Source organism: Oreochromis aureus, linkage group 6 (genome assembly GCF_013358895.1).
Source record: "Oreochromis aureus strain Israel breed Guangdong linkage group 6, ZZ_aureus, whole genome shotgun sequence".
NCBI lineage: Eukaryota > Metazoa > Chordata > Actinopteri > Cichliformes > Cichlidae > Oreochromis > Oreochromis aureus.
Window position 1 is genome coordinate 860,998 of NC_052947.1, and position 23,079 is coordinate 884,076.

Consider the following 23,079-nt stretch of genomic DNA (forward strand, 5'->3'; position numbering starts at 1 on the left):
CTGGTACTATAGTGAGTGAGCGCGGGTGAGCCTTGGCCCAATTATGCAACCGTATTTCGCATATCACTATGACAGGCAGAAGAAGTAGTCCCTACCAATCATTTAGACAGTCCCAATAATATAGTTACTGCCCCCTGCCCTTCTCTCTATTTCTCTCTCACAAACACACACGGAGGTGCCACAGTGGAGCCGTGCACGTTCCTCATTGGTCTCCAAAAGCAAAAAAAACAGGTGACGCAACACGGAAGTATCGGCGAGAGTCTTCGGGCTGTGTTGTGTTTACCGAGGCTGTGTGTGTGAAGGCTCTTGGAGAAACAACAACGCGACATGAATGTGTTTTTTTCCGGTGTCCTGCTTCTCCTGTGTGCACGCCACACCGACAGCTGGGATGACGGTGGGTTGGCGTTTAGTTTCCACTTCTTTCACGTTGCTCTTCATTTCCGGTTTTGTGCCAAAAAGTAATCGCCTGCCAAAAACTGATTTCCGGTATTTGCCAAAAACGGATTGTTCGTATTTAAACTGCTGTAAATAACTTTTTGGTCTATAATATGTGAAACATATGTCAAATGTATCCCTCGTGAATGATATCAAGTCGTCTTGAACCACAAACAACGTTCCTGTCACAAGGTAGAAGCCGCAATCAGTTTTTGGCCGTGACCATAGCTGGACTGGCCATCGGGAATATCGATGGTGATTTTTCGTTTTTATGGGCCGACGTTTTTTTTGTTTGTTTGGTTTTTTTTTTGTAACGGTATAAACAATGAAAGGTGGTGGATTGGCCAATTAGTCATGATCGACTCTGGGCTGGACCAATTACAGCCGATGAGGTCGAACTTTAAAGTTTCGTATTTAGGTGTAAAGGAACGCGATTTGTCCCGAACTTCAGAAAAAAACAAAAAAAACAACAACAAAAGACACAAAGCTGGTGTTATTCTGTGTCTTTACGCTGCATAGCTGCCTCTTCTTCTCTCACTCTCTCCCCCTCCATCTTCTGTTGCTACTTCAATCATGAAACTGATCAAAGATCAGCTGATCGGCTTTTCTCGTTTGTTTATCCCCCACTTTGCGCCAGAAAGACGAAACCAGAGGATGTCGCGCTAAACAACAGCAGCACGTTTAAGCTTGATAAGCTGTTGTTATAATTTATTTAATATTACTTTCTAGTATCAGCTGACGTTTGCTGGAGTCACAGCCGTAAGGGTGCTGGTCAACACACAGTCAGCACACAGTTTCCCTCTCACCAGATATCCAAACCGATATCTGGTGAGAGGGAAACATGAAGATGAAACCAGGAGATGTCCTTACTGAATCATCACAGCTGAACAGGTGATGGAGAAACAGGTTTACCTTTTAGGTGACATGAATGAGTTGAAGGGAAGTTATGAGCTGTTTCTGAGAGACAAATAACACCAGGATCCTTTTCTAGGTAGCTGACAGCTGGTAACTGTGCAGGGGCGGGTCTAGCAAAGTTTTGCCAGGGGGCCAGGTAGGGCAGTAGCAGGGAAAGGGGGGCACAAAGAAATACTTTTTTCTTATTCTCATTTAAAATATCGAGGTTTTAATAAATACAACCGAATCTTACATTCAAAGTGGTCATCTGATGTAAAATATATAAAAATTCATTATTGTATATAGTAAATATTAAGTCTAATATATGCCCTAATAAGCTATAGTAGTTTTTCCTTTGGGAAGATGCCATGTGTGCAGTCTGCAATTCTGTTGCAGAAAGATGTTGAATCTATTTAATTACTGTAGAAAAATAATTGGTTTCTGTGCATTTGTTTTACCCTGGCAATAAATTTAAGTCGATTACGTCAATTAAGCATCATGAGGTGGGGGGTGGTTCCCTATTTTTTTGCTGGGAGTTGGAAACCCTGCTAGTTAGGTATATGTAATTATTGATTAGGTTGTTTGATATTTCCGGTAAGTACTGTTTAAAATAACAGAATAGGGAGGATGGTGTAGGTTTAAGTTTATTAGATTGATACATATATACCAACAAGACCGTGTACATCACTGTCACAACAGCAATTGTTTTCATTCAAAGGATTTATGGCTTTTCCTATAATACTTGGTGGGCCGTTCTCTAGTCAAAATGCCCGGGCTGAGTTTTTGTCCCAGTCCTGGCCGTGACTTTTATATATCCTTTATTTATCCAGTTAAAAATATCTCGCTGACATTAAAAATGTCTTTTTAAAGAATAATCTGGCCAAGCGGACAGCAGAAATTGCAACAAATATAACAATAGTTCTGTAAACATATTTTAAGTGGACAAAAAGGATCAGATTGGTTATAATCTAGGTACAATACCAGGGCATTATAAAGATACTTGAAAACAGGTAATTTTTAGATATTATTTATAACCCCTTGCTAAATAGACTTCGGTGAACAGGGTGTACAAACATATGTAAAAAATATTACACATAAAAACAGAGGGAAACATTAGAAATCAATTTTTGGCAGACAATCACTTTTTGGCACAACACCAGTTACCGAGATGCTGCCCTGTTTAGGAAATACACCACAAAGTAGTGACAAACACGCTGTGCATGGTCAGCAATCGTAGGTTATATGATGATTATGGGACCACATGATGTCACAAAGAAGAACGTACAGAATATGCCGGATGAATTCAGGACTAACGAGTCAAAGTTTGTTCCCGAAGAAGAGCTTTAGTGTGTGTAGAGCGACATGACTGTGATTTGTGTAATCCTAGTGTGGAAATCAGCCCTTTTCTCCTTTGTCGCCTACAGGCAGCGTACTGCTGCGGGACATCCAGGCACTGACTCTGTACAGGAACCGGTACACCACAGCCAGGCGCTCCAGCCCGATCCCTCAGCTCAAGTGTGTTGGAGGGTCAGCGGGCTGCCACGCCTTTGTCCCAGAGGTGGTTCAGTGTGTGAATAAAGGCTGGAATGGATTCGATGTGCAGGTGAGGGACCTGCTGGTGCTGTGCGGTGTGAAATGAGCTCAGTAGGACTGATTCAGCTGCTTTATTTCAATTTTTGAAGAAATGACTCCTGTGTGTGCTGTCCATATTAAAATGTTCATCCCCTACAGTGGTAGGGCAACCTGAACTACAAGGACATTATTTCTACAGGCGACAATGGGGAGAGGTGGTTTGAGTCTTAAACTTTGTTGTTTCCATTTTTTTTGGCACCACTGGCTGTAGGATGGCCTGCATGTTCAGTTTCAGTAATTTGTATGTGTTTGTTGCGCTCTAAAAGTAGCTATAAAACTTACATTTCGAATCGTTGGGAAAATCTCTAAAGACTATTCTTATTTAATTGTGTTTTATTTTTGGACACATTTCTAGTTAATTTTTGTAGTTCACTAGCTCCAGGAGGTCAGAGTTCAGACATGTGATGTCATCAGTAAGGGCAGAAAAAAGAAAAAAACTGTGTCTGAGACGTGAGAGCAATTTTTGCTGATGATATGCTATGCTGCCTGTAAACTCCAAACCTGAACTGAGGAGAATAAAGTTGCAAAAAGGAGAATGGAGTCATATCTCTCTGAGGGTGCAACATGTTGGTGGGCACATTCTGTCACATTCAGGTAGTTTAATCTTGTCAGCACAGCTGCTCATGAAAAAAACAAAATCTGACAAATTAAATTGGGACTTTTTGTAATCTAAAATTTTGCACTTCAAAACTTGAGCAAGATTTGAGAAACTCATGTGGGGAATCTCAACCTTGACAGACATGGGACACCTGCAAAGTAGAAGACCTCACATTTTCCTTTTTTTTGTCTCTATAAACTAAGTTAAAATGCAAGAATACCTAAGTGGTGACAGTGAAGTTTAAATGAGGAATTGTACCGTGTGTATGTGTAACCCTCAAACTTGTTATGCTTAAATACATTTTAGATTGATGGGGTGTCTGTTCTTCTGCTGTGTGTCACAGTGGGAGTGTAGGACTGACATGGACAACACATATCGATTTGGTCACATTGAGGTGAGCTGTGAGGGCTACAGCCACCCTGCTGATGCCTACATACTGAAAGGGTCTTGTGGGCTGGAGTACACACTGGAACTGACTGAAGAGGGCCAGAGGAGGGCTCACAGTAGCAGGGGTTCCCGTGGTGGGTTTAAAGGTAGGAGGATGAGTGATGGAGGTTTTCATTTTTACACAAGGATTAGTTGTTTAAGAATGTTCTTTTGTCTGTCAGATCTCTGGGGATTTGCCTCCAGTTTCTTTAGTGGTTCATCAGAATACGGGCAGCAGCATGACCGTCAGAGCTCCTACCCTGCGGGCACTCAGGACTCAGGAGGCCTGCTGGTTGTTGCTGTGCTTCTGCTCTTAGCCTATGGCTTCCATAAACTGTTCCTAAGTGGGAACAACACTGGGGGGCAAGATGATGGACCAGCTACACATTCTGGACATAATTACCATGGCTCCATGGGTGGACCACCCCCACCAGGATTCAAACCAGACTACACAGGTAGCTGATGCAAAATTATGGTGTGCGGAGATGTAGTCTGTGTGGTCTGCACATTTGTCAAAGCAGCACATCCTTTTGGTAGAATGGACCCTTGTGGTCTGTATTATTTTACTCTTTACTGTACAACATAAAGGACCTTGAAGTGACTGCTGTTGTAATTTGGTGCTATAGAAATGAGATGTGTTATTTTATGTCATCTAGGCTGCATTGCATGAAAAAAAAAGTTTTGATCAGTTCTTTTTTTCTTCTCAGACTACCCTGGAGCCAACCCCAGTTATGGTTTCCACAGTGATTACACTCACAGACACCAGTACCCAGGAGGCCGGGCAGCTTCCGGCACAGGAGGGGGCTTCTGGACTGGAATGGGAACAGGCGGGGTGCTTGGATATCTTTTTGGTCGTCAGAGGTTAGTAGAGGGGTGGAAGGAGAGAGAATAATGGAAAACGGGGACTATGGAATTATATTTCACCTTCCTGTTTTCAGGATATTCATGCTGTGTTCCATCTTATGTATTCTGCAGAAGCCAGCCCTACAGTTCTAACTACCCCACTCACACTAACAGACCTGCCAGAGAACCTCCCTCTTCCGGGACACGCGTTACTTCAGGTACCAAGACTGCATCTTATTAGAAGGAACACAGAAACAGTTTGCACGTTACCTACCTTTGTGATTCTTAAAGCCCTTTTCCATTAATAATTATTCGGGTCAGCTCAACACAGTTTGTCCAAGAAACCAATTTGTCCTATCTTTGTGATATAGTGTGGTATCCTATTCATCAGAACTTTTCTGTGGTCATACTCCGTAATGTTTCAGAGAAAGACGGATTTTTTTTTGGCCTCTGTACATTACCACAGTGGATTGTAAATTAAAAAAAAAAAGAAAAACATCAATTCATGATTGAAATGCAGGCTTTCCAGCTTTAATTGCAAGGGTTTTCCCAAGATTTGCATTACAGGTAGTTTTATAGACAGTCCAAATTAATGGAAGAATTGACGAGCGGGCAGGGGCAGGTAAATGGGCTGATTCTTTTATAGCGCTTTTCTACTCTCCCGGAGTACTCAAAGCGCTGTATACAACATGCCTCATTCACCCATTAACACCCACTCATACAAGCACTTCTGAACTCAAGTGCAACTAATAAACATTCACACTCCGATGAACGCATCGGAGGGCAATTTAGGGTTAGTATCTTCCCCAAGGTTATTTGGCATGCAGACTGGGGGAGCCAAGAATCGAACCACCAACCTTCCAATCAGTAGCTGATCTGCTCTACCACCTGAGCCACAGCCACCCCAAGGGACCAGATGAGACCTGGTACCTTCTTATTTCATGACAAATGAAGCAGACATGACCATTCTGACATTGATTCAGAGCGTTGAATTTCTATTTTCAAAATTACTGGTCATGTAATTTTAATGCCATTTTAAATATGAGGCCCACAGGGATACTTGGGTAAGAAACTTGGGTAAGATGTGGCATAAAAATATTCTTAGTTGGTAGTAAGGAGCCCAAAGTGTGCCAAGAAAATATACCCCACGCCATTATACCACCACTGCCAGAAGCCTGAATGTAAGCAAGGGTGGATTTATGCTTTCATGCCAAATTCTGACCCTACCTTCTGAACGTTTCAGCAGAAATCAAGACGGAGTTTTTCCGGTCTTCGAGTGAGCTGTAGTGTAAGACTTAGAGTGGTCTTCTGCTGGTTTGAACTTCAGCCTGTGACTGTCTGATTAGATACCTTGTTTAATGAGCAGTTTGAACATGTGAACCTAATAAAGTGTCTGAGTGAATGCCAGTCTGAGGGAAGCTGATCAGAACAGGATATTAAATGGTTTTTAAAGCTGTGTCTCCATCCACGCGGTCACATTGGAAAGCACTGATTTACCTGCTTAGTTACATGAATTAATTTTTTTTTCTTGGTTTAAAAACTGAGCAGCACAAAAGAACCATTAGTGCAATTAATGTCATGCTTAGGTCAAGCTGTGCACCACAGCTGATGCTAGCTAGTTTGACAAATGGTGTTAGTCCAGCTGATACATTTTGCTGCATGACTGTGTGTATGAGCCATTAAGCTGCTGGTTTAGTTGCTCTTAAGTGAATGAACAAACACATCAGTTACATCCATACAAACAATCCCAAACAGCTTTATATTACGTGTTATAATGAGGTAAGCATTAATATCTCCAGAGAAGCAGGATCATGATCTAATAAGATCACCGCACCCACAATAAAAGAACAATTCCTTCATTTTGTATGTTTTCAATGAGCATGCCAGTAAGTGTTTGGTGCAAATGGCTACAGCTGACTGACTGACTGCTGTATTTTTTTGGTTTTTAGGTTTTGGAGGAACCAAAAGAAGATAGAAGCCCCCCCCCCAACTTGGACACATTTTCTGCAGTGGACAGAATATGACTAAGTGCATTGATCTGTTTGCTGCTCGCAGGCTGTAATCCTTTCTTCAAGCAGAGACGTCCAAACAGAACTTTACTGCTCGGTTATGTGTTTCTTGGAGAGCTTGCTGTGGTTCATTAGTTTCTGTCAGCGTGTGGTTTGGGTTTTAGTCTAAAAGTTTTACCGTCGAGCATAAGAAGCTGGCATTGCTTTATTAAAAGGATAATAATGTTTCATTGATAATTATTGGATTTGTTATTTTTTATTTTTTTTTGCAGGCAAGGTAAATATTTGAATTCTTTAACTGCAACCTTCGGCTCAAATGTCTGTTACGGTGTTCCTCTGCTGATGCACCTTTTCATTTCCAATAAATGAAATATAAGAATTGACAAAATGGTTAATAAAATGGTGTGTACTGCTGCTCTCTGGCTTTGTGCACCAGCTAAGAAAAATCCTTAGTCTTTAGAAAATCCACCTTTCAATCATCTGTGCATACTCATCACTGGATGAGTTTGCACTACAGCACAAACTGATTTTAAATCCTCAGATTTCAGTAGGGCTGTGCGATATGACCAAAATCTCACATCCCGATATAAAACATTTCTTATCCTGATAACGATATATATCACAAAATAGTGTTTTTTCTGTAAATTCTGTGAATCTCAGGCAACTCGACTTGTTTTCAGCTTGGCCTCGTGGCATGACTGATGCATGAAACTGTATATTAAGTTGTAACGGCCGTCATTTTCTTTGTAACTATTTATTACATGGCATGTTGCAGGGAAAAACCTGGTGGCTCTTTTTTGCTTCTCATCCATAAACTCTCTCCATACTCTTTCACGTGATTCTTGCGTAGGTGGTGGAAGAGGTTTGTCGTGTTTGAGTCTGTGGTGGGGACCGGTTTACAGCATAATTTGCATAGTACAGTTTTCTGGTCCGTGTCAGACTTTTGCATAACCAAACCATGTCCATGCTACAGAGGTAGCCCCTCGTTAAGGAATAAGGCCCTCGATTGGTTTTGACTGGTCCTTCTGTTTGGAGCTGCCTGGTTCTGTCTCATCTTCACTGGCTATGCTGGTATTCTCTGTGCCTGCATCCACTTGGTGACTGTACGCGCCATTTATTGTTACTTCATGTTTTTATTTGAGGTAATTTGTTTGATGCATATTCTGAAATTTGATGTTTGATAAGGAATTCCTTGTCATCCCCCCAGCCGCTGTTTGTGAGGCCCTGGTTGAGGCCTTTATAACAAAAACAAAACAGCTGTCAATATTTAAGAAATGTTTTCTGATCTCACTCAACATCACACACCAACAGAAGAAAACTGATTTCTACAATCCTCATTTTAATTGCATATTTAAAATATCAAAACAAAGTGTGCACACTTCTCATACCTACCCTCCGCTTTCCAGAATGTATGAGACGTACATGCACAGATGGGCCCACACTAAATACAAATAAATATAGTGCAGGACAGTGGTGTGCACCCTTGCGCCTGTACTATGTGGAAAAAAGGTTAAACATTGTCTTGTGATGGATCACTTTTATTCAGAGTAGTGAATAATTATTTCGACTCTTTACATAAGTTATAATCCTACAAAACAGCCTTACAATAATTTCATATGAAAATATATTAAAAGTAGCAAGTAAAGTAAAACACTCTTTAACATTATGTTGCTTTTCAATATATTATTCAACGATAAATGCTGATTGGCTAATGTACTTTAATGTTGGATATCACACACAGTACAGCCATATTAATATGACAGCGTGGGTCACAATGATGCAAACGAGCTCCAACATTTAATGTTACACTGATGCCCTGACACAACAAACAGTAGATGAAAAGCATCAGACACAAAGTCTTTTACAATTGTGTCAGCCTCTCACATATGTTCTCAGGCTGATCTGCTTTCTTGTAACATGTGAAGTAAAGATGGTTGCATTTAACAGACTTACATTTGTTTATATCAGCTAGCTACTGACGGGACTAAAACAAAAAATTAGACACTTTTGTTATGCCCCTGACTGCAACAATGAGTTTTATGTTAAGAAACTAAGGATATACTGTTTACTGTCTGTCTGTCTGTCTGTCTGTTCACTGTCTCTCTCTTTGGTAGTTGGTGGTTCATTACATTAAATATTAGGGGTGCAACGATGCACAAAATTCACGGTTCGGTTCGGTTCGGTTCGATACTTTCATGTCATGGTTCGACATTTTTTTCGATACAAAAAAAATGTTCATGCCTTTTTAATTTGTCATTTATTAAAATTATAAAGATCAAGGGCGTAGATTTGGTTTTGGCATTGGTGGGGACGGATGATTCAACCACCGAACCCTGCCCCGTTTCTTTTTTTTCCTGTCTTTGCTTCTTGATAGAAAAAGGAGAAATATACTTGCCTACCTACATATGCTATTCTACATGCTTTTAAACCATTTAAAATTACAATTCATAGTTTTATATGTCAATTATATAATGTTAAGTTACTATTAAACAAATGACTAAGTATTTTAGACTTCAGTTTACTTAAGCCATATTCCATATATATCAGGTATCATACAAAAATAAAAATAGCTTCAAATACAGTCATGACAATAAAAGAATATGACTTTAAGGACTTAACAACATTACTTCAGTTATAGTACACCAACATCTCTTACACATTAGCACTAAGTGAACACTGAATGACCTGGTGGTTTTTGTCCATAAAACTACTCATCTAAGATTACCACAAAGTAAAAGATCTCTCAGCAAAATTATGCAACATTTTAGGCACTATTGCCCCGATCAAATCAGTGAGCTGGGATTTTTTATTCTAAACATGAACTACTGTTACAGCAACAGACATGGACTACTGGTGTCCCACACAACAACTCAATGGCCACTATGTGAAGGAGCCAAACACATGCCTTCTCCTCTCGTTAACTGAGATAAACTGCTGGCATATTTGTTTTACATCTATACTGTCCAGTCTCTCCTGGTGGACATGGCAACACGTTGTTCATGGTTACATACAATTTTAGACTAATGTGGGCCAAAGTCTAAAACGATGTGCTGGGAGTTTGCTGTTCTCGTCGGCTCAGATATTTGAAGTTTACACAGCTACATTCTCGCCTGAAAATATGTTAAAAGTTTATTTTGCGACCCAGAAAGAGTAATAAGAGTAATACTAAAACTAAGAAGCTGCAGTAGTAGCAGCCATTGCTGGAAACTGGAATTGGCTGTGCCAATCTGGGATATGGTTTTTCAATTTTGTTGTCCGGGTGGAAAAACAGGAGAAATTCGGGAGAATCGTGGCTCCGGGAGACTTTCGGGAGGGGCACTGAAATTCGGGATTCTCCCGGAAAAATCGGAAGTGTTGGCAAGTATGGCGTAGCATTGCCTGTAACGTTATTATGATGGACACATTTTATGAGTGAACTTGACTTTAAGTGACTTACAGGTTTCTTTGAAAAATACTTTCTTATATCAGGTTCTTCCTTTGTGCTTCCATCCTCCTCTCCTCCTTGCAGGTCCTCGCAGCGCAGGCTTGCCGCTGCTAAAACTAAACAGAGCTCCCTGAAAGGCACAGCCAATCACATTGGCCATATTTGTCACATGAGGTAGGACTCCAGTAGAGAACGTAATTTAACTCTTTCTGCACCACTAGGCTAGGTGAATGAGACGTTGACAGATCGTTTTTTTCTCTCTATCGGGTTTGTTTTTCTTTACTCGAAGAGATCAAATTATTGGTGGGGACAATTCAATAATCGCTGGATATTGGTGGGGACATGTCCCTTCTGTCCATGCCAAATCTACGCCCTTGATAAATATATATTTTAACTCAAAAGTACAGTTTTTAAATTTAATGTTGCTGAAACAACAAAATAATAGCATAAAATAAATCTATCTGATCGAGAAATCACTCATCTTTGGAAAAGAGAGTTTATTAGAGAGAAATGGCTCTTTCCAAAATAAAAGCTATACTATACGCTTCTTCTGGGGTATACTCTCAGCAGCATATTAAACATATCAGGTCCCCATAAGGAGAATCATGTGCTAACGGCTGTCTAAATGACTCGGGTAAAGTTTGTAGCATGCGTGCTTGTTGTTTTTGTCTGCTTCCACTTGTCTTTGCACTAGGATGATGTCAGCGTAAATGTGCAGTCATATTCGTTGTGTTCCCACTAGTGCTGTCAGCGTTAATCTCGTTCAAATGACTTTAACGCCATAACGCCGTTAACGAGTTACCGCGGATCGCCCCGTGCGTGGGGCTGGACGGCGTCAACACGTTAACAAGCTAACTGCGCTAATGCACTAGTTCCCACCAATTGAGCATTGCGTGGCACATCCGACATACTGTTTTACTTTTGTCCATGACGCGCTTACCATCAGGGTCATGCTTCACATGAAAACCAAGATAATTCCAAAGGCCAGATCTGAATGAGGGTGGGGGAGGTTCAGTTTCGGGTAGCGTTGAGGCAGTTGCCATGTTGCAATGAGCTTAGCTTCTGTCTTGCTAGCTTGGGCTGCGCTCAGTGGATCTGCACTCGACAGTGCAGTCTAGGCAGAGTAGTCGAACGCAGATCCACTGAGTGCTCAACACAGACAACATCGTCAGAAGAAAAGTTGATAAAATAAATAAAAAAGTCGTTACATATGCGTACCGAACCGAAAGCACTGTATCGAACGGTTCAATATCGATACGAGTATTGTTGCACCCCTATTAAATATATAACATTACATCTAACGGGTGCAGCTAGTCAAATAATGAAGAACCACTTGCTGCTTAAGAGATCATATGATTGATCGGGTTTTGCTGACAAAGTGCCTTTTTCTATTTTGTGATTTGGGGCTATATAAATACAACTGAATAGTAGGACCAGAGAGAGAAATACTTCTACATCACAGTACAGTCTTTTGCCCTCAGTATGTCCAAAAGATTCAAGTGTCAGAGGGCTTTAGATCTTATATTTGAAGAGAGTCGGAGATTCCCCCTGCACAACTGCTAACATAATATGGATCGCACCAGAGCCTACACAATTTGCAAGTCATGTTCAAGATATCAAGTCATCCTTTCTGCTGCCGATTCCTGACTTAAATAAGAAATTTACACTGGATCTTGAGGGAAGATTTATTTTAAGAGATTAATAGAAAGATGTGGACGTAATACATCTGAACGCCTGCTTTGGGGATCCTCATCCTTGTCTACATGTCAAGAGAGGAGTTGACTGAATGTCTGTAGGATTCTGTGACAGGGAGAGAAATTTCTAGAGCTGCAATGTCTCTAAAGAGATTTTGTTTATTCTCAAGGATCATTAGATTTGATGACTGGGAATCAAAACCCATTATAAGGCAGGGATAATCTGCACTGTGGGACAACTTCATGACACTAGGCCCAGTGTAAATGTGCACAAATGGTTTGGAGGCCCCTGACCCTTCAAGGCAGCATATGGCTGCATATGATCTTGCTGTATTTTAATGTATGGAACGGGTACATTTATACACGGAAGCCAGATGGAGGACCTGCTGAAAGAAACTAGGGGGACCGTTTTTCACATCATACAACCTGGGACAGTAGCTTCTCAAAACAAAGCTGACAATGGTTGGAACGCATATTAATGCTAATGAGGACATTTTCTCAATTCCAGTTAGCCCTGATGCTGTGCTGTAGTGATGTATTTGATAGTGTTTAAAGTGCACAGGATACAACACTTTATGAATGTGTGTGGTTGGGCTGATGCAGGTTGAGCAAGAATAGAAGTGCTCTGTCAGCTCCAGTCTATAGGGTACAAATCTCAGTGGGACCTAGTGCTTTTGTTCTTTAATGTGTGCTTTCCTCTTGTTTTGCCTAGATTTCTCTGGCAAAGTTGCCGTGTAGCACCCAATTTCATGTACATACAATGCCAATAAAGGGCTATTCTATTCTATTAAGCAGCTGACGTCAAAAGTCTGCTAAATTCAAAGAAGTGAATTTTTCCACTTCTTTTTCATTCAAAATAGCATCTCTGTGTCAGAGTAAAGCTGGTTTTATGGTCCTGCAAATGTGTCCAACTGCATACATTTTTCAGTTGGACAAAGCAGGAAGAGGGGTTTTCAGAAGCTCCTGGGCAGTCTCCAAGATCCTGGCTGTGCACAGCTGGAAGCAGATGATGTAAGCAACTCCCAAAAAAGCTAACTGGTTGACAAGTGGGCAGGAATAGAGCAGGGATGGTGGGTTTAATCAGTAATAAGAGAACCATGTCTGTCACGGACCAACAACAACACTGGCAAGTAACAAGTAATAGTAATAAGTATGTAACACATACTTTATACACTGCCTCCATCTGACAACAGAGCTCAGATTCTAGTATAAACCAGTACTGGCCCTGTCATCACCTAAAAAAGAACAAAGATATCAAACAAGAGTCCCAAAGATAGCTCCAGCAACTTCAAGTGAACAACCCAAAAGTTTGACCCCTACACAAGGTATCCAGAGCTCTTGTAGTGTGGGGGACATTTTTTTCCCCAATCCACTTGTCCCTTTAAACGTCCTCTTTATCAAAATAAAGTTCTTGCAAATTATCAACTTTGTCTAGATCAGGGGTCGGCAACCCGCGGCTCCGGAGCCCTTATTTTGCGGCGCCGCGTGGTTTGGGAAAATAAATTAGAAGTATTTAGCTGAAGTGTATTTTATTTGTGTTTAGTTCTTTTTTTAACTTGTACTTCTAAATTGGAAAATTATTGTGATTTTGAAATATAAAAATAAAATTATATTCTATTATTTTTTTCATCGCTCAAAATAAGCGTCACACTCGCGGAAGCCGGTGTACCCGCCGAAACGCGGTGCATTTATCGAGACTTTCAACTCCAGGTAGGCCAATTATGGATCTTCGGATCCACATTATGTCGGCAGCTGTTCTCCACCGTGAACTATGTTAAAAACAAACACCGCTCACGCCTCACAGATGACAGCTTACAGTTCTGCATGAAGATGAATGCCCCGATTTGCAGACGCTGTGCGCAAAAGTTCGGGACCATAAGTCTTATTGTAAACATATCACGGCAGACCCGACGATGTTTCCATGAACATGCTTTTCAGCATCTCTTTATTGACCGCTTTTCACATACGGTTGCTGTACACATACAGCTGGCTGTAGCTTTTCAGCTCACAGCCCGACAACACAGCAGAGAGAGCACAGACTTTAAGGCGGCGAGACGTGATTGCGGGTGCCACTCAGGTGCGTCCGCCTCCCCTGCAGCGACACTGCAGACCACGCACCGCCACACACATTAACGTGGTAAAATACATATTTAGGCAGAATTTTGCAAATATCTATTTTTCCTTTTTTAGCAGCATAGAGCTTTTTTCCAATTATTTTTTAAAAGTCAGGTCAAGGCTCCAAAAGCCCAAAGGCGATATAAGGGTGGCGGCTCACAACAGCTTTTGTTTGCTACATGGATCATTTTAGTTCAGCTGGGTGTCTTTCCTTTTGTTATATTTCTTTAAGAGTTCAAAATGTGTTAATTGCATAAATAAAATGTAATTTTCTCCGTAGCACTTCATGGATTTCATAAGGAACACACCTTAGTTGCTCTGTGGATTCTTTTAAAAAGCAGTTAAAAACTTTTCTGTTCAAACAAGCCTTTTGTTGATCTACGTATTTTATATTCTTTACACTATTTACATTTGATCTTTTACATTGTGTATAATGTCTATTGATTGTATTGTTTATTTTAATATTTGCGTACAGCGCTTTGTGACTGCCTGTCTGTGAAAAGCGCTTAATAAATAAACTTTACTTACTTACTTTAGTTGTTCACACAAAGCATAAAGGTAAAAAAAAACAATATATACAGTGTTATCTTCATTTTAGATTTCAAAAAGTATTTGCGGCTCCCAGTGTTTTCTTTTGCGTGGAAACCGGGTCCAATTGGCTCTTTGGGTGTTAAAGGTTGCAGACCCCTGGTCTAGATGTTTTCATCATGTCACACATGTTCATTTGACATGTACATTAGTTTGTCACCTGTTTCTGTAGGTTGGACTTGGTCGAGGAGCAGCTCACCTCACTCTCTCTCTTGTCATCATCATGTATTATAGTGCAGCGATGAGTCTTTAAGGACTGTGACCGAGTGAACAGTCTCTTGCACTGTGAACACCAGTATGGCTTCTCTCCAGTGTGAACACGTAAGTGGCGGTTGTAACTGTATGAGCTATTGAAACATTTCCCACACTGGTCACAGCTGAATGGCTGCTCTCCAGTGTGGATGCGGAGGTGGCGAATATAGTTGCTTAGACGACCAAAACTCTTTCCGCATTCTTTACAATTATAGGGTTTCTCTCCCGTATGAGTGTGAATATGTTGCTTGTATGTTTTTGAAATAGAGAAGCTTTTCTTGCATAATTCACACTGGAATGGTTTTTCTCCCGTATGTATGCGTAAATGTGATTTATAATTACCCAGCTGAGAAAAACTCCTGCCACACTGGTCACAGCAGTATGGTTTCTCACCTGTGTGGACACGCTGGTGTATCTTGTAACTACTTAAATCACTGAAGCTCTTTTCACATTGGCCACACTCATATGGTTTCTCTCCGGTATGGTTCCGCAGATGAAGACTGAAATGGCCTGACTGAGTGAAACTTTTTCCACAAAAATCACACTGGTAAGGTTTCTCTCCACTGTGGCTCAGCTGGTGCCGCTTGTATGAGCTTAAAAAGCTAAAACTCTTGGGGCACTGGTCACAGCAGTATGGTTTTTCTTTAGTATGGACACGCATGTGTATTTTGTAAATACTTAAGTAACTGAAACTCTTTTCACACTGCTCACACTGATACGGTCCGGTGTGGTCGCGAAGGTGCTGTCTGTAGGAACTCTGGTCACTGAAATCTCTACCACACTTGTTGCAGCAGTATGAGGTTTCTTCAGGGTGAGTATACAGGTGTATCTTGTAAGCATTTAACTGGCTAAAACTGCTGCCACACTGTTCACAGTGGTATAGTTCCTCTGATGTGTGACTCAGTTCGTGTCTTCTTAGACTACAGATCCGACTGAAACATTTCCCACAGGTCAGACACTGGTGAGGTCTGCTTCTGTCTGGATCTGATGGTTTCAGCTAAGTGGGGAAAAAAAGACAAATTAAGGTCAGCTGAGAACTTGCTCAAATAGTCCCTGTATATCATGGAGTGTTAACATAAAAAGATGCACTGTTTTTCAGGTTTGTTAGATACAACCCAGATTGTAATTTTAGGGAATATTACACAGGTTTTTGTGCTTAAATACGCTGCTTATTCTGAAATACAGTATGAGATTTTCTATTGCACTGCTTAAGCAATTATCAAAATGGATGAAACACAAAACCTCTGTTATTGACCTGTCCATTGTGCGTGCCACCTCTAACCCAAAGTGAGGTAGAACAGACCAGATGGGGATGAGGGGTAAGAGGGGAGAGCAAAAAGCCAGGACACAGTCAATCAATCCATACATACATCCACTTACAGAGAGAAATTAGCCACACCTCTGGCCAGTTTAGACTCACTAGTTAACCTAACTGCACTGTTAACCTGAATGTGAGAAGACCCTGAAGTACCCATAGAGAACCTACATTGAGGAGCCCACAGCAATTATTAAGAGTTCATAAATAACAATTCTCAAATGTGTTTTAAGTTAACAGCATTTATAAATTACTTAACATTCTCTATTGTTTTATAAATGATTATTTCATCAGTAACTAAAAGCTTGGCCTGGAATCATGATGAGTACAACTAGGGCTGCAACTAAAGATTATTTTGAGGGTCAACAAATCTGCCAATTATTCTTTTGATTAGTCCATTAGTCAGCATTGTTTCAAAAATTAAATTAAATTTTTTTGTCTATTCCCAGTTACTGCTGATGTACCCCAAGGTTCAGTCTAAAGCCCTCTTCTTTTTATAATATACAACCACCCTCTTTGTGCCATTTTCTGTAAATTTTATCTTTACTTTCACTGTTTTGCTGATGACACCCAGTTATATTTCTCCTGCAGGCCTGATTCATCCCTCCCACCTTCTTCTCTTACAGAATGCTTATCTGAATTAAAATCCTGGTTCAGCTCTAATATTCTTAAGCTCAACAAGGATAAAACTGAAATCCTTCTTATCGGCAATAAATCCAACCTACTGAAGGCAAATCATTTCACACTCACTATTGATAACTCCACAGTTCTCGATGATCTAGATGTTGGGTCTGTCTAGCACAGGCCCACCGCTGGAACGAGACAATTTAACTACACCGCAAAAGCATTAAACACCAAGTAGGCAAAGTTCGGTGGGCTACTCATGCATGAGGGAAGCCTGCCCAGAGCCAAGTGTCGTTCCACCCACTTGACCTCCGTCAGACTCTCAGCCAGGTTCCCCATAGCACTCCTTTTATTGGGGTTACATGAATATGCATAGGTTCATTAACATATGCCGTATACATACACACAAAGAGTACCTTGCCTGTGGTTTTGTAAGAGTGTGTGTGTGTGTGTGTGAGAGAGAGAATGTGAACCTGTGAAGACTCCCCAAAGCTGGTGCCAGGAGTCTAGCGGTCCATCTAAACAAAAGGCTCTTATACTTAATCAGATACAGAGTGGGTGTCCTCCCATACCATAAATCAGTAAGAGCAAGATATAACCTCTCTCCTGACCTTAAGTTGTGTGTGCATGCCATAGCACTCTGGAATGCACACAAAGTTTGCAGACTATTAAGGATCAAACCTCTACCAATCTACAACTAATTATAAAACTCTAAGCATATATACGTAGATATTTCTAAGCATAAATGACAATCAACTATACAAAACCTAACACTAGACAGCTCACTATCCTACAAATCTCACATCAATCTATGCAACATTAACCGATTATGTCCTTCTCTTTCCACCCAGTCTGCGTCCATTCTTCATAGTCTCGTTATTTCCCACACTGACCATTGTAATTCTCTCTTAACCCCCCAAAAATCCCTCCAAAAGCTTTAACTGGTTCAAAACTCCACTGCCCGCATTAATACCAGAACCCTCCTACCAGCACATCACCCCTATCCTTCAGGATCTGGCTCCTTGTGAAAGCTTCTTCTGCTCACCTTCAGGGCCCTTCATAACCTGCTCCTCCTTACCTTTCTGACCTGTTTAGCACTACCTCCTCTGCCAGCTCACTTTGAGCTTCTTCTTCTATCCAACCTGTTCACGTCTGCATATTCACTGTGAACTTATTGTTTATTTTATCTTGTTTGGGTTTTTTTTTTTTTTTTAAATTGGTCTTCATTTTGTCATTGTTTTACTATGCGTTTTATTCTATTGTTAAGCGTCCTTGGGTGTCTTGAAGGGCACTTTTAAATAAAATGTATTATTACTATTATTATTACTGATCAAAAGGCGTTTCAGTGCATTATTGAACACCTACTGTAAAGTGTGCCCTGCACAGCAGATAAACATCCACCCATATTTGTCCTGCAGGATGTTTGCAGCCAGCACTACATTGGAGCCACTGTCACAGACACAATTTTGCTTGGTGGAATCTCAAACCTGTCCACGGTATGCTCAATCCAAGGAGCAATGTTTGGCCCAGTGTGTCATTCTTCAAGTTGCACGTTTATGAGGCAGAAGCTAATGTTATCACTTAGTGCTTGATTTAAGAGTATTTTATTCAACAGCACTTTTAAGCTTACAAAGAGCAGCTTCATACTTACCCTTGTAAAATAAGTTCTGGAAAGCTGTGTAAGCTGTAACCTGAATAGAATGTGTTGATCATCATTTTTTTAACTATGGATATTGGTCTTGTGTTGTTGACATGACAGAGAATCCTCTCTGTTAATATGTCAACCATTTGCTGGTTGCATGAGCCTGTCCTTCAGCACAAAAATCATCTAGACTCCCTTGCTTATTGCTATCAAAACAAACAATCAAAAACCCACAAAGTTGTTACTAATCTATGTACTAAATTAAGTGCCTTGAGGCAACTGTTGTTGGGATATAGTGCCATCTAAATAAAACGGAATTGAATTAGTTAACAAAAACTGATGTCAAATAATGCTAATGTTAATGCATAAAACAAACCAAAGAAAACAAACCCCACACACACACACAAAAAAACCCCCGAAACAAGAACAACAACCACATCAAGAAAAAAGCAACTCCAGGTCACTGGTGTACTATCGCAGTTCACCCGTTAGCTAACATAACTGAACTGGTGTTCACTTGGCAAGCAATGAGCTTGTTTCCAACACGTAAACTAGGATACATTAACAGGGTGTCAAACTGACGCTAAACTGGAACAAACTTAATTTTCTAAAACTCCAGAGTTGACATGACGGCTCCAGAGTTGCTTAATGCTCATGCACTGCAGACGCGCTACCATGGAAGGAACGCTCTGCTTTGCACAATTTGCATTCAACTTTGTTTTTTGTGAAATGCTCCCACACTATTGAAAGTCTCTTTGAAACACATGTACTTAGTATATGTGACGTGTCAACATTGAAAAATTATCATTGCAGTAAAACATCATCAGAATGGTTCTACAGACCCTGTACAATGTAATTAGTGTTTGCAATGCCGAGCAAAACTGTACAGCAGGGTTAGACAATCACCAGACATAATGAGTCACATACACGAGTCTGCACTATGTGATGCTAATGTGATGCACATTCTTACTTTGTTGCCCATGTATCCTGAAACATGTTGATTTCTTTTTGAGCTCACCTCTTCTGAACAACTCATTTTCCCTGCTCACTGACAAAAGATGGCAACCTTTTCCTGCTTCTTCTCAGCTGTGCTGCATCTAAAAATCATACAAAGAAGATGATTCATCACTCAAACACAGACATATGACATGGAATTAAAATAGACATTTAATTCCACTATGCTGAACTTTTAAAAATGAAATGGCTCTAAAGCAATTCCCAACTTCCATTCCACACGATACTTATTTTCATCAACTAATTCCTTTATTAGTGGAGATGAGACACTGTTTAATCAAAGCCTTTTTTTCCATTTCAAAAATACTCAAACTTTTTAAAACTTTGATTCAAATTTGCTGAGGACACGCTTGAAATTAAATTGATGTTCGTCCGATGCAGGTATGATTAATGAGAGCAATGCCTGAAGCACAGAGCTGGCAGTCCACAGGCAGAAGGATGACAACACATATGTCTCTTCCACCCTGTTGTTTCGGCCAACAGGGACAGCTTTCTGTGAGTGGTGGGCAGAAGGGATGGGGGCTTGCTGTTCTTTTTAACACTGAACTGTGCACTGCTGGAATTTACCCAACAGTGGGGGTGGGGGGGGGGCTAGACAGGTTGTCAGTCTGTCATAGGACCAACACATAGAGACAGACAACCAGAGAGAACCCACGCACGGATACAAACAGACTCAAACTGATCCACAAGGCTGGTTATGCTGTAGTGATGGAGCTGAACAACTCTCCACCACAATAACTGTACACATTTAACACGTTTAAAATGCAAACTTAAAAACACAAACTTGCATTTCTTTCTTTCTTTTTTTTCCACAAAATATATACAAATGTTTCTATATGACCACTAAGGTAGTCTACCATTTCTATACTTTAATCTGATTGCAGCTGACACAGACAAAGAGCTAAACAGAAGACTTTAGTTTACAGTTCTGACTCTAAATGATTCCAAATCTAAGTTAACCTCAGGCTGACTGATGTGATGTGATGTGATTAAAACCATGTAACACATCAGTTTGGAACTATGTCATCCATCATACAAAAGTTTGAATGAAGACATATTTTCAAAAAAAATGTAAACAATTACCAGCTCTGAATCATTTGATTTGAATAAACTAATATTACTGATTGGTGGGAATGAGACTTAAAAAGAACACAAATTAAGACGCGATTCAAGTGAAAAACTTCTATACTGGGAAATACAAGAACGATCAGTCATCCAATCAGACATGGTGTGTTCCAGAAATGCTATATGGTAATGATAAATAATTACCCCCAAAAAACAGATTTTGCACATATCTCTATTTTTCCTTGTCAGTGCAGTCCCAGGCCTGCAGAGACGACCTGAGCTCACAGCGCTCGGAGCTCCGCGCAGAAGATCACTGTGCAGATCCCCTCCCTACTAGGAGTCAGTAATCGTCCAGATTTAGCGTAGCACACCGTTCATTCAGAGTATAACGCAGATCCTTTCAGGCCCTCATTTGTCTGCTAACGCCGCCACGCAAATGCCTCCATCTTTAACAGTGACATTAGCTTCTTCCTCTCTCCGTCCGTGGGAGCTGTGACGTATTAGAGCAGCGCTACTGCCCCCTTGTGGGGGCGCCTGGTTTTCAAAATTTAAAAAAGATTTGGAAAACCAGCTTTTTAATTTGAAATTCGAAAATGGTTTTTCAAATGAGGTTTGTTTTTTGTGAAATTCTTTTCCGATTTTAAGTATTTATTAATGGATTGACAAGTAATTTTAAAATATTGATTTAAAAATTTAAAACGTTTTTTTTTTATTTTAAATTAAATTATTAAACAATAAATTACTTTAGTAATGTTTGAATAAATGAAATAATTAAAAAATGAATTTACAAATGCATATTTGATTGTACAATTAATTATTTAAGCACAGAATTTATTATTCCGATCCGTGTGGCTCTTGTAGTCCTACATACCTGCCATATTCTTAGGATTCAACTGTTTATAATACTTTTAGCTTTGGATTTTGCTTAGTTGTAATCAAGAGATTTCAACGACTGTCTTGCTAGTATATCTACATCCTCATTTCTTTCCAGACCAACATGTGCTTGAACCCAAAGAAATCCAACATTTACGCCACCATTGCACAATCTTGACCATTGTTCTCCTGTCCTTATTGCAGTCTGCAAGTTTCATTAGTGCTGATAAACTGTGAGATGCAATAACTATAGCTTTTTGAATATTTCTGCCCACTGCAAACCTAGCATTATGGCTTCCAGTTCTACTGTGTTTATTGATAAAATGTCTCATTTTAATAGTTACTCTAAGTTGAGGAATGAAGACCGCAGCACCGGTCTGTAAATATTAGGACTTCATCTGTATATTGTTTCTCCATGTAAATCTGTGCTATATACTGAACAAGTGTATGACTTGACTTTCCTTTATTGCCTTTTGAATGTATAATCGCTATATAAGTTGCTTTTACTGTGCTCATAGCACACTTCCATGAGCTTATCTCTTCTTCTTTGGAAGGACATTTCTCCCATTTCCACCTGCATGGCTGTTACTGGAGATTTAAATGCACCACTGCAAATTCTGAGGGCTTGTTCTGCATCCAGAAATTTTAGTCCCCTAGGTCCAACCTGTTAAACAACATAAGATACAAGCATCTGGTCATACAGCTGCAAAGACAAGGGTTTAGGTTGTTTTGAGAAACATATTACTGAGCTCTTTGCCACTGAAAGTTTAACCATGATGAATGGTATGATGAAAACAGGCACTTGCTTTCTAAAAAATAAGTGAGTCTTTCACGGACCATCTTTTCCATAGTTTTACCTGACTGAGATGTTAATTGGTCTGTAATTTGCTGGGTCTGATAGATCTTTTCCGGGTTTTAAAATTGGAACAATTGCAGACTGTTTCCATGTAGATGAAATTATACCCATTTCCCAAACTGCTTTAAGTAATCTCAAAACAGCAACAACTCAGTCATTATCCATGTACTCCAACACAGTATAACATTTACTGTCTTTACCTGGAGAGGTTTGATGAACATTTGTTAATGCCTTCTTAATTCATACTAAACAGTAAGTCCAAACTGTCTCTGAATTCAGTTCTTTTTACATTTACCCTACATCTAAGATTCTTTGCCAGCGTCTCATTCCTGCACTGTTTAGGAATATCTGGTTAATTGCCGGCACTATGAATCTTTACAAACGTTTGAACATTGAGCTCTGCCTTGTCTATATTATTAATCGCTCTTCTGTCCTCTGTCCCCACTGTTTGGTAGCCTGTTTGTCCTCCTCACCACACCCCAAATGTCCACTAACCATGTCTCTCTGCCTATACTATTACAATATTGCCTCCAATATGTATGCTTTGTAGACTTTTTAATTCTTCGCTTGTGCTCTTGTAGTGAATCAGTGCTTTTATGGAGTGGTAATTTTTCAGCTATCTAAATGCTCTTTTTCTGTTCTTTACTGCTTGACTTATACTCCTCATGCCACCAAGGTACATTCTTTTTAACCTGCTCCCTACAACCCTTGAAATTGTCTCTTACGCAGTCCGCATGATTACTGTCACCAGCTTTTTGTTAAAAACTTCGTCAGAAAGAG

General features: G+C 40.2%; 2 protein-coding genes across 3 annotated transcripts; one reads left to right on the forward strand and one right to left on the reverse strand.

Annotated features, from left to right (window-relative positions):
* The first annotated feature begins 205 nt into the window (after nt 1-205).
* saraf (store-operated calcium entry-associated regulatory factor) lies at nt 206-9,116 on the forward strand. The gene is made up of 7 exons (XM_039613827.1): nt 206-394; nt 2,754-2,932; nt 3,903-4,092; nt 4,168-4,440; nt 4,693-4,846; nt 4,961-5,046; nt 6,778-9,116. Exons 1-7 carry the CDS (start codon nt 328-330, stop codon nt 6,801-6,803), a joined length of 975 nt encoding a protein of 324 aa, XP_039469761.1. The 5' UTR covers nt 206-327; the 3' UTR covers nt 6,804-9,116.
* Nucleotides 9,117-14,649: 5,533 nt separating this feature from the next.
* On the reverse strand, nt 14,650-21,043 carry LOC120440491 (zinc finger protein 239-like). Of its 2 annotated transcripts, none has more exons than XM_039613132.1 (3): nt 20,775-21,043; nt 19,510-19,588; nt 14,650-15,907 (listed from the first exon to the last, which is right to left on the reverse strand). In XM_039613132.1, the coding sequence occupies exons 2-3, from the start codon at nt 19,525-19,527 to the stop codon at nt 14,807-14,809; spliced, it is 1,119 nt and encodes a 372-aa protein (XP_039469066.1). In that variant the 5' UTR covers nt 19,528-19,588; nt 20,775-21,043; the 3' UTR covers nt 14,650-14,806. The 2 variants fall into 2 exon arrangements, with proteins under 2 accessions (XP_039469066.1, XP_039469065.1); XM_039613131.1 differs by having other exon boundaries at nt 19,462-19,588.
* Between the last annotated feature and the right edge of the window lie 2,036 nt (nt 21,044-23,079).

Excerpts from the sequence above, each read along its gene's own strand:
- saraf (XM_039613827.1), top strand. The coding sequence starts at position 328 with ATGAATGTGTTTTTTTCCGGTGTCCTGCTTCTCCTGTGTGCACGCCAC. Across the intron at positions 2,933-3,902 it reads GGAATGGATTCGATGTGCAG|TGGGAGTGTAGGACTGACAT; the intron begins GTGAGGGACCTG and ends TGTGTGTCACAG. Across the intron at positions 5,047-6,777 it reads CGGGACACGCGTTACTTCAG|GTTTTGGAGGAACCAAAAGA; the intron begins GTACCAAGACTG and ends TTTGGTTTTTAG.
- LOC120440491 (XM_039613131.1), bottom strand. The coding sequence starts at position 19,527 with ATGAGTTGTTCAGAAGAGGTGAGCTCAAAAAGAAATCAACATGTTTCA. Across the intron at positions 15,908-19,461 it reads CAGGATACATGGGCAACAAA|CTGAAACCATCAGATCCAGA; the intron begins GTAAGAATGTGC and ends TTCCCCACTTAG.